Source organism: Cyclopterus lumpus, chromosome 10, assembly GCF_009769545.1.
Source record: "Cyclopterus lumpus isolate fCycLum1 chromosome 10, fCycLum1.pri, whole genome shotgun sequence".
Classification (NCBI taxonomy): Eukaryota; Metazoa; Chordata; class Actinopteri; order Perciformes; family Cyclopteridae; genus Cyclopterus; species Cyclopterus lumpus.
The window spans coordinates 35,530-46,737 of record NC_046975.1 but is presented as its reverse complement, the minus strand read 5'-3'; the positions used below and the strand labels follow the sequence as shown (position 1 = coordinate 46,737).

Genomic DNA, 11,208 nt, shown 5'->3' with positions numbered 1-11,208 from the left:
CTTGGCTTAAAATCTCAAACTGACACCAAGCAATAAGTGAACAAGAACATGTGTCTGAGCTAAAGAAAGAGTGAAAGAGGGAGTCTTTGTTGAACTTAGATCCATAAAGGGGACAGAAACAGGCAAGCAGATGTGGCTTTAAGAAAAGATAATATCATGTGATAAAATAAGAGAATCCTTTATTAGTCCCACAGTGGGGAAAGCTAGTAAATGTACCATTTTCAAATAACATTTAGGCTAAATTCTACATTGACTTTCAAGTAATTACTTCAGAAGACTTGATGTATCCAATACTGTGAATTAGGAATTTACACTTTTTATTGTTGGGACAGTGTTTTTGGAAAGACAAATTCCATGAGCAACATCATTCACCGTGTGTTTTGACAGGGTTAGGAGTTTCTGAGGCTAATAGCCTCTCAAAATGGCAACATCCGTCAAACCTGGTTTAATTTAAACAATCACGTTCGGACAGCAGGTGGCAGTAATATTTAATTAAAGGCAGTAACCCGTAAACGGAATAAACGAAGAAGAAGAACCATAGCAACGATCAAAACAAAGATGGCGGTTTCAGCCGCTGTGTTTTTGTCCACTTCAAACCTATTATGTTTGTTTCTCTTGTCTACTGCCGGAACTACACACGGAAATATAACAAGCTACAACTTTAATACGACATATGGTGACCAGAACTTAACATTTAATGTTACGGACAACTATACAACCACACAGCCGACAGAGTTTGACTCGACAACCCCAACAACATCGAGCTACAGCAGTACTGTTCAGCCGACATCGCCCGCTGAACCTCTGCCCGTCACCGGCCGCCTGCTCCCTCCTGTGACTGAAGGTAATCTGTGGCTAGACCTCAATGCACTCCTCAGTTATTACGTATTACGTTAAGATATTGTGTATATTATTGTAGGGACAATATGTTTTTAAAAATAATACATGTATATGTATATGTATATATATATCGTCCAATCTTCTTGAGCACACGCAAACATATCAAAGATGTACAGGTGCTGGAACATGGCTTTACACAATGCACATGCTGACATAATGGCCTTGTAATGTATATTCTTTCAGCAAACAACACACCCACACCAAGGTGGATAAACAGGCTTTGTTGTGGGAATTTATTTGTCTAACCTGAGCATTGCTGTGTTTCAGTCGGCAGCCTGTGTCCCTGTGACATACACAAGGATGTGTGTGACATCAACTGCTGCTGTGATAGAGCATGTAGTGAGGAGGTGGCTCTGTTTACCGGCTGCTTAGTGGACTCTGTCAGGCAAGTGTCCCACCTAGTCCAAAGGGAAAAGGGGGGTTGCTGCTGACTAGCCTGCTGTGTCTTTTGAGACCTTGTCTTTAGTTACAAGGTCTCAACCATCTGTGGCAAGGTTGCCTATCTTATATGTATTGCTGAAGTGGACCCTATGTTACACACAAAATATATCTTATCAATCTTAAATCCTATGTGGAGGTGCTGCACACAACATGTTTCATTCTACTTAAAATAAGATTAGACAGGAGACACTGCTTCAGAAGCCACCTCATTGTAACACCACATATATAGTTGTACAGTTATGATTTAAAAAAAGCACCTTCTTTTTTCAACATTGTTCCACGAAACATCAAAAGCCTTGTGGGCTGGCATTAATATTTGTAGGGCTAATAATAATAACCATCAGGAATAACAATAGGTCCTTCGATTTGACCGTTTCGGTGCTCGGTCTCTAATAATAATAAACATTAGTAGAACAATAGGTCCTTCGCTCCGACTACGTTGGTGCTCGGGCCCTAATAATAATATACATTAAAAGAACAATAGGTCCTTCTCTCCGACTACGTCGGTGCTCGGTCTCTAATAATAATAAAGAGTAGAAGAACAATAGGTCCTTCTCTCCGACTACGTCGGTGCTCGGGCTCTAATAATAATAAACATTAGAAGAACAATAGGTCCTTCCCTCCGACTACATCGGTGCTCGGGCTCTAATAATAATAAACATTAGAAGAACAATAGGTCCTTCTCTCCGACTACGTCGGTGCTCGGTCTCTAATAATAATAAAGAGTAGAAGAACAATAGGTCCTTCAATAGGTCGCCGGGGGTGGACGAGATTAGCCCTGAGATGCTGAAGGCACTGGACATTGTTGGGCTGACACGCCTCTTCAATGTTCAATTCAATTCAGTTTATTTTGTATAGCTCAATATCACAAATTACAAATTTGCCTCAGAGGGCTTTACAATCTGTACACATACGACATCCCTGTCCCAGGACCTCACATCGGATCAGGAAAAACTCCCAAAAATAACCTTTCACAGGGAAAAAAGGGAAGAAACCTTCAGGAGAGCAACAGAGGAGGATCCCTCTCCCCGGATGGACAGATGAGTAGATGTCATGTGTACAGAATTAACAGCATTACAGAGTTACATAAACACATTCAATGAATATGACAATGTATGAATGGACCTCCACAATCCATGAAACAGAAGGAGGTGGAGAGGATGGAAGCAGGGGCGATCAGCAGGGCCAACCCAGGAGGCCGGCTCACCAGGCTGGAGGCATCAGATACAGCCAGGTCCAATGGACCCTATGAGACGTGAAGTCACAAAGACTCCGGGGAGGAAGCAGAGTTAGTAAAGTGCAATGGAGAGATGTAAATTCATCCATAAAGAGAGAAGAGGAGATAGGTGCTCAGTATCCTAAAACGTCCCCCAGCAGCCTATAAGCCTATAGCAGTATTTCTAGGGGCTGGACCAGGGCAAACCTGATTCAGCCCTAACTATAAGCACTATTAAAGAGGAAAGTCTTAAGTCTACTCTTAAATGAGGTGACTGTGTCTGCCTCTCAGACTGAAAGTGGAAGCTGGTTCCATAAAAGACAAGCTTAACTGAAGGCTCTGGCTCCCATCCTAATTTTGAAGACTCTAGGAACCACAAGTAGCCCCGCATTTAGTAAGCGCAGCTCTCTAGTGGGGCAATATGGTACTACATGCTCCTTAAGCTATGATGGTGCATCACCAATCAAGACCAGGATGCAAGGCTGGTATTAAGTCCAATCACCTTTAGGCAGACCTTTAACTTAGAATGCTACAGGGCTAGATGGTATCTCTGCATTTCTCCTTAAACATGTGCAGAGGAACTGACATCAGCATGATTCCCCATCTGTAGATACACCATCCCCACCCTATGGAAGAAATCAATAACTGCACCTGTTCCTGAAAAAACATTAATTTTTTGCACAGATGATGGAATTAATAGCATCACACACACATCGACATCTGGAAGACCAAAAATCTTATGTACTCCTACTGTTTGTTGATTTTAGCTCAGCTTTTTAATACACTTCTTTCTCACATATTAATTCAGAAATTAAAACAGATGGGTGTGATTTGGGGCTATCCTAAATCAATTTAATTTAATTATTATTTATTAACATTTTTAAATGATATTTTTTCTTTTGTACCTAATAGTTCCCAGTGTGTTAGGTTAACAATGCAACCTCATATCCCAGAATTAATCAGCACTGATGCCCCTCAGGGCTGTGTCGAAACCCTCGTCCTCTTCTATCTGCACCAGAATCCACCCTGAAAACTATCCATCAAGGGCCTAATGCACAAATAGAGATTTATGCAATGAATGGTGTGACAGTAACCATCGGGTGAAGGAGACTGAGGAAATGGTTATTGACCCGAGGGCAGTGGCCGATTCTAGGCCGGTGGTTATTCACAATGGATAAGCAATGTAACATCTGTACATACAATATATGTTCTGGCTAATCATTGGTGTTTTTTTTTGTTTGAAGTGGCAAAAAGCAGCTGTGCAGCATTGATGTAGCAACTTACTCTTTAGGGAGAACTGTTGATGGCTTCTCAGAACTACAGTCATCTGTCCAGAACAAAACTAATTATGACGTCTTCTGCATTCAGTCACAGAACCGTAAGTCATTAATGGTCTTTCATTTGGATTTGAAATGAACTATGAATATAGCATTTTTACACCAATTTTTCAATTATTGGATTTAAATGAACATTAAAGGGAGTGTTTGGATTTTTTTTTAAAGTGGGGTTGTTCTACTCTATAGCCAGTGTATTACCTACAGTAGATATCTGCCGGCATGCCCCCAGTTTGAAGAAACAGACAGGAGTACAAGTGCAGGAGCAAAGTCATGTAATGCTGTGGACAGGTGCAGGAGCCAAACGTATTTTACACCTTAATAAAATCCATATCAGTTGGAGTGTACGCTATATTTAGATTATTGGAGATGGCCATAACGGCGTCAGAAAGGGCTGTGCTCAAGATAACACACTGATTAAGGATAAGTACCTCAATCACACCAAACCATTCCTTTTATGCTGAATTGAAATGATAAGGCTGGTGTAATCTTTCTAAATTTCAGAGTATATTATGCAGAATTGTATGGATACTTGTACGTACAGTATGCAGCCATGTAACAAAGTACTTTACTATCTCCAAGTTTGTCTCATTTGCTGACTATTTGTTCTGTCTAGGTGTTGATGGATTATCTCACCCTTCACCTGCTCTTCCAACTGACAGCAACTTTGACTCACTCTTTAAGGAATTCACCAGCTTTATTTTTGGCTCAGAGGAGAACGGTGGTCTGGTGACCCCTGCACAGCTCCAGTCCTTGTCTGGATACCAGGCAAGTCTCTGTTTTGAACTGTTAATCTGTTTTATTTGTCTCAAACAACTGAGTATTCGCAAAAGAGCAATGTTCATTCTCTGCTGATGGTTTATGGTTTCAGTGTGGGGATGTGATGGTGACAGCAGGAGAGAGTGGACAAAGAGGGATGTTCTGGCTGCCAGCTCCTTGTATCACTGCTGACTGTATGGACACCAGTCCTGCAGGTAACTTCTACCCACTGTATGTGGGACAGTGTAACTTTTGCTAAACTGTGGCAACTGTGATGATTATGGGATTATGATGAATGCTAACAAGTAGAGTGGAGTCATTAAGTCAGCAAACTGACTGATTTGTAACACAAATTAGAAAACAGTGTCAATTCTGTCAGATTATCAGACTAATGAGGCTTTCATAGCAGAGACCTCAAACATCTTACTTTGTACTTTGTTTGAGTACAGTTGGTGTGTATTTGAATACAGTTGCATCAGGTTTATAAACCAACTGTACCAAAACAAGGAAGTGGCTTGCTATTTAATGTGTAATTAATGCACAAGCGGGCATAGAAAGAAGAACAGCACGCTTTGAGGCTGATTTTAAATCGTGGCCAAATGGTGGAATTACAATTTTAGCTCCGTCTCGAGTTCCACGGGGGCCCAAAAAGACTTTTTCCCCATGACTTACATTGGGAAAGAGACATCTGTAACTTTCAGATAATTGTTGTTCGTAGCCGTAAGCAGGATTCTATACTGTGGTCCAAACAATGAACTTATTAAAAGGGTTTGTTGACACACCACTAGAAAAAAGACTTAAAGATCTAAAAATGTGGAAAATTGAATACAATAGTTTTTAAATCGTGCCTGTATGTGACGTTTTCATTAATACTACAGCGAATTGTTTTTGTTTGTTTCAGAGCAAGGCCGTAAAGTAATGCAACGTGAAGTTTTGTAAAATATAATCAAACCTCACCCAGCCTAATTCATATTATAGATTATTCTACATGGGCTCACTTTTTACTTTATACCTTGTAACATCTGGGTTATACAGGAGACATTCAGGAGAGTGGTGTAGATATGATATGTCATAGACATAAGGCGAAAATCCCTCCATACTATTATGTAATCATATTGAGATTATTTCATCTTTGCATGTTTCATACTGCATCAGTTTAATAGTTCTGTCAAATCCACAATTTGATACTTGTATTTTTGTAATAGTCTGTCATCTTCGGAAATACATAATAATAATAATTATAATAAGTAATAATAATAATAGTAATAATATAATTCAAACATGCTTAAAATAGTTTTTGCATGTTGTTGCTTACCCTTTTCCTGTTTATCTCCCCAGCGTTTCTAAAGGATCAGAGCAGTTGGTGTTCTCGGCGTGTAGTCCTGCAGCAGGACTGTGGATCTCTGCCCGCTCTCAGCATGAACACCTACACCGACATCTGGATCTTTGCAGTAAGTGATTTACTCTGCAGAACATTTACCTTCAAACACTCACTGTCAAAGACATCATCAGTTAGGGACGTTTAATGCACTCCAGAAGATGCACTGGTATTAAAATGTTAATCCACCTGATTTACAGTAAAGTCTTTTGCGGGTTCTCTAATTTTATGAAAGTGCAATACCCAACAGCTGATCTCTTAGGTGTTGTAATTTCCTCTTTGGTGAGTTTTAATGATCGGGGATTGAACCGATGACCCTGCTCTAATAAGCCTGCTCTATTGAGCAGGGTCAGCGGTTCAATCCCCGGTTTCCTAGTCCTTGTTGATGTGTCCTTGGGCAAGACACTTAACCCGAGATTGCTCCCGCAGGCCTTTCCTGCACTGTATACATATTTTATGAATGTTAGTTAGTCCTGATGGGCAGCTGGCACCTTAGCCCCTACCATCAGTGTATGAATGGGTGTGAATGATGACATGTAGTGTCTTTGAGTGGTTGGAAGACTAGAAAAGTGCTATACGAGTACAGTTTACAGTCAACCATTTACCATTCACAAACAAAACAAGTAGCATGGATGTTTGTGCACAAGATTAATGAGTAATGCTGAAAACACAGATAATCAGTTGATGGTAATTTTAAGACCACATCTTTTCCACTCAACAGGGGAAGACTCAAGATGCTGCAGTAAGTATGTTTACTTTTTTGTTTAGGTTTAGGTGATCGACAGAAAATTAATTGACTTATTTTGATAAGCGATTCATCATTTAAGTGAGTCAGAATAAGGTTTAAAACAAACTCATAACAAACATCTTGAAACACAATCCTGTCGTCATATATGTGTATATTGTCGCATGTTCTCTCCATTATCTGAAAATGATGTCTTCACATTACTACACAAAGTACAAGTGTGTTTAAAGGGGTGTTAGGTGTGAGAATAATGTTGATTCTCTTAACCATGATTTAATACCTCTATTAAAAATATTACAATTGTGTTCCATTTTCAATCTGTTGGTAGACAGTGCCATGCTTTTGCTCCTTGAACAGAGAAAACTGATTGTCCAAATGAGGTATTGCACAATACGACAGTTCCTGTTTCCTGAGGCCCGTGTGTTCACTCTGCTGGTGTCTTGTAACACATTCAATAAGCAGGAAGGGGCATGACCATGTAGGCATTTAAAAAGAATAGCTTATACAACTTTCATTGTTTTTTTGTCTGGTTATAGAGTGATATGATGGGTTGTATAGTTGTTGTGAGGCTTGTGATAGGTGTGAAAATATCATGGCATGCATGTTGGGCTGTACTAAATGGCAGATAGTTTCTGATGACCAAAAACATTTTTACATTTCTCTCTCAGTTACCGAGAAGAAGGAAGTATTCAGTTTTCACATTTGCATTGACACAACACTTTACTTTTTGCTTTACATTGCTGCAAACTATTAAATCAAAACAAATAGTTAGTGTCTTAGATTTCTCAGAAAGATTTTTTCCGACAATGAAAATCAAGCAGTGGTGTATGTGTATGTAATCCACAACAGTGAACATGCATGACCAACTTTGTTTTGTAAACTGTAATTACCCCATGTTAACAACATGTCTGTTAAAAAATGAAGAAAATGGACGCTAAAGGACATTTTTATGCTGGTAAAACACACTGAAATAAGACTAAAAGTCTAGTCCGCAGCAATAAAACAATCCGAATAAAAAGGTGCCATACCATTTTTCTGATGGCCTACTATTACTAGTCCAAAAGTTGTCCCATTGGACCAAAAGCCCTATTGTCCGACAGCCTGTTTTCAAGAATAACAGCCATTGTTCCAAAGGCCCATTTCTTTTGAAATACACACACTATCTGCAACAACGAGAATGTCAATAGTTTTGTCTGACCCTCTAAACCAAAGTATTGGACACATTCACCTTTTGACCTGATGGTTGCACTAGATGAAAAGTCCTTATCCTGATGTCTGTAAAAATGGCCATCCATCCAATAGTTGAGTTGTTTCAGTCTGGACCAAAGTGATGGAGAAACCGATCCATTGTCTTTGTTATCCAGAGTAAAACCTCTGATGGTAAAGCAGAGGGTAAAAAATTTGAAAAGATATTTGGGTTAAATAAATGTTGAATAAAGTGGGTGTTTATGATGTTGCTTAAGCTTGTTCCTGTGGAGGTGGCTTCAGTCGTCCTGCAGTCTGTCGATGGGACTCAGACAGAGCTGAAGGTCAGTGGAGGAGAAAACCTCAACCCTGTTCACCTGAACCCGACCTTCTGTGCTAATGTGGTGCTGAAGGTGAGCCTAATCCAACACACAACCTGTATTTTGAGATTTATATCTGAAGTTTAAGACGTAAAATTCAAACTCTTTAAAAAAAGAAGTCCTCGTCTGCTGGACCAATTAGACATTTTTCTCTCCATAGGTTGCTTATGTGACTAAGTACAACCCAGCTGGTGAGATAGTGAATGTGACGGTGTCTTTGGTACTTGGATTCGTCCGTAAAGCAGCACTACGCCTGGAACAGGAGTTTCACATCACATTTGTCCAGGTTGGCAATGTCTAAGTGTCTTGGAGTGTTGTCCTCAAGGGGGTTGCTTTTTTTAGGAAATCATAGGAGTGCTATGTTGCACTCAGAAACACTATTTTAGTAGACACCGAATTTTCTTTAAAAAAAGGTTTAATAAAACAAGATCAGTACGAGTTAAAGGATGGCATAGCCAAAAGGAACATATCTGCATTAGGAGGATAGCTTGAGCTTTCTATTGTATATGAGTTGTTGAAACTAATAGAACAGTTTTCGGTTGACTCACAACTTTAACTTTATTTGCCTCGAAAGTTGCCATTTTTTATATTATACTCTAAGCTGCAGAGGGGACAAAGCTTGAGAAATGACTGAAACTTAAAAAAACTAGAGTGAACCTGTACATGTAAGGATGCAGAGTTGTAAAACATTTTAGAAACTAGTCCGATGATGTAGACACCTGTAGCACTCAACCTGTGTCTTGATTGCAGATATTTTGATGATGTATGCCTACTGACATAGCTTTCAAATTATTGTTAGCTAATTTTATCAAAAGTTGCTCTGGTCAGGTGGGGCTACAAGACTGGCCCAACCGTGAATGTGGAGAAGCAGACCATACTATGGAGCACTGCCAGTGAATCAGTCCTTTGATCTGACTACTTGGTGCCCTAATAATGTACCGGAGCTTGTGTCTATTAAACAGGAGAATGGGGAGGAGGCGGCTGTCCACTACAGTGGAAATCCAGGTTATGTGGTTGGACTACCTCTTGTTTCTGGAACAAGAACAGCAGAATATCCTTTACTTGCCTGGATGCTGGATTTCCCTCACCTTGATTTACAGACAGTATGAATCAGTGTGAACATTTAAGTTATATATTTTTGACAGCAGTAGTATGGATACTTTGACAGTGTTTGATGAGGCAGGAATGATGCTCTGATGTGCTACAATGCCCCGGATTTGTCCTTAGCAGTTGTCGTCACAGGGATTGCTCGAAGCGTCAACCCTCGAGACACAGTATCTCTTCTCCATAGTGCTGAGGACCAGGACTGTCTGCAGGGACCTCATCAACGCTCCCCTGTCTTGTTCGGCCTGGACTCTGTGTCTGGCTGCGCATTAAGGCAACACATACAACACATCTGCTCAATGTACAGTGCTTCCTTGCGTCCTAATGCATATATGATGGTGATGGTCTTGTCCCCGCAGACTGGAAGATGCTGTCAACTGCTCCTTGGTCCTTCAGGTGCTTTTGGATGTTCTGAGAGGACCCCATGCAATGTTTGTGGCATCTTTTGGAAACTCCCCGCTAGACTATCCATTGGACTGGGTGCCAATTGAGAGCACCTTCAATCCTGGGGTGAGCATGGTTTCAAAACGGAAAAGAGCTTCAGGTCTAGTCTTATCCTGAATCTAATTGGAGAAGTGTAAGTCAAATCAGAGCATATAATTACGATACCATCTTTTGTCCACAATATAATTTCATATAATTTACTTTTTCAATTCATGACACATATATTGATTGTTGGAAGTGGTTAAACCTAATTTGTACATATGTTTGAATTTGCTAATCTCTAATAATTTCCTAATCACTACTTTTTTGAGGGTTGTTTTTCTATACAACTGTGAGTTCAACATTCAAGTTTCAGGTTGAGATGTTGTATTTTGGCTGAGATAAAAAGCTGATTTAATTCATGGAATCTGTGTTAAATGGACCTGTAGAGCTTTTCTAGTCTTCCGACCACTCAAAGTACTTTAACATTTCATGTCATCATTCAGCCACACACATGCAGGCGGAGCAATGTTGGGGTTAAGTGTCTTGCCCAATGACAATAGCAGAGCCGGGGATCGAACCACGTATTCTCTGATTTGAAGGACGACCCTGCTCACGACTGAGCCACAGTCTCCCACACCATTGTTGTGGGCCACAATCCAGTAGTTTGTTTGTGTTTTGCAGGAAGCACAGAGGTGCAGCATCCCACTGTCGCTTCACATAGAAATTGAATGGACTAAATATGGATCGTTGGTCAACCCTCAAGCTCAGATAGTGAGCATCAAAGAAGTAATCCAAACCAACACCACCAGTTTGGTAAGAGTCGCTTTTTCATAAATACTGGCAAAAACTTTCCAGTTTTAACAGAAAAAGAACCTGCAATGGCAGTTGAATCATTTCTACTGTGTCTGACTCTTTGTTTTACCTTAGGACAAGTTGTCTGGAGGAAGCAGCCTCCTTTCAATCAGGAGCTCAGTGGCCTTCGTACCAGTTTCTACTGCTGCTCTTCCTGGTTACAGAGCCATGCCCACCATCAACGCCAAACTCCCCTTTGACTTCTTCTTCCCTTTTGTTTGAACACAGAACACACATGGAAAAAGGAAAGAGTTCATGTGGAATCTTCTTTTTTGTCCGAGCTGTCTAGAAGGACCTGACGTTCCCCTTTTTCCGAACAGTACATGTACTTTGTCTCAACAGTCCATTTTAATTCCTCTCACTAGTATATAACATTTACTATATACCCTATGTGTTCCTGTATAGTGTGTGAATAATGTAAATATAATTTAGTTTGTAAAAAATAATAAAGAACTTCAACAAACAAATGAAATGACTTCATTTATTTT

The 11,208-nt window shown here is 40.1% G+C and overlaps 1 protein-coding gene across 1 annotated transcript; it reads left to right on the top strand.

Annotated features, from left to right (window-relative positions):
* Positions 1-547: 547 nt before the first annotated feature.
* tctn1 (tectonic family member 1) lies at positions 548-11,171 on the top strand. Its single transcript, XM_034543283.1, has 14 exons — positions 548-844; positions 1,168-1,285; positions 3,802-3,935; positions 4,508-4,659; positions 4,763-4,865; positions 5,989-6,101; positions 6,750-6,770; positions 8,237-8,371; positions 8,499-8,624; positions 9,301-9,389; positions 9,579-9,716; positions 9,802-9,952; positions 10,550-10,681; positions 10,796-11,171. Exons 1-14 carry the CDS (start codon positions 559-561, stop codon positions 10,940-10,942), a joined length of 1,845 nt encoding a protein of 614 aa, XP_034399174.1. The 5' UTR covers positions 548-558; the 3' UTR covers positions 10,943-11,171.
* The last annotated feature ends 37 nt before the right edge of the window (positions 11,172-11,208 follow it).

Excerpts from the sequence above, each read along its gene's own strand:
- tctn1 (XM_034543283.1), top strand. The coding sequence starts at position 559 with ATGGCGGTTTCAGCCGCTGTGTTTTTGTCCACTTCAAACCTATTATGT. Across the intron at positions 4,660-4,762 it reads AGTCCTTGTCTGGATACCAG|TGTGGGGATGTGATGGTGAC; the intron begins GCAAGTCTCTGT and ends TTATGGTTTCAG. Across the intron at positions 9,953-10,549 it reads AGAGCACCTTCAATCCTGGG|GAAGCACAGAGGTGCAGCAT; the intron begins GTGAGCATGGTT and ends TGTGTTTTGCAG.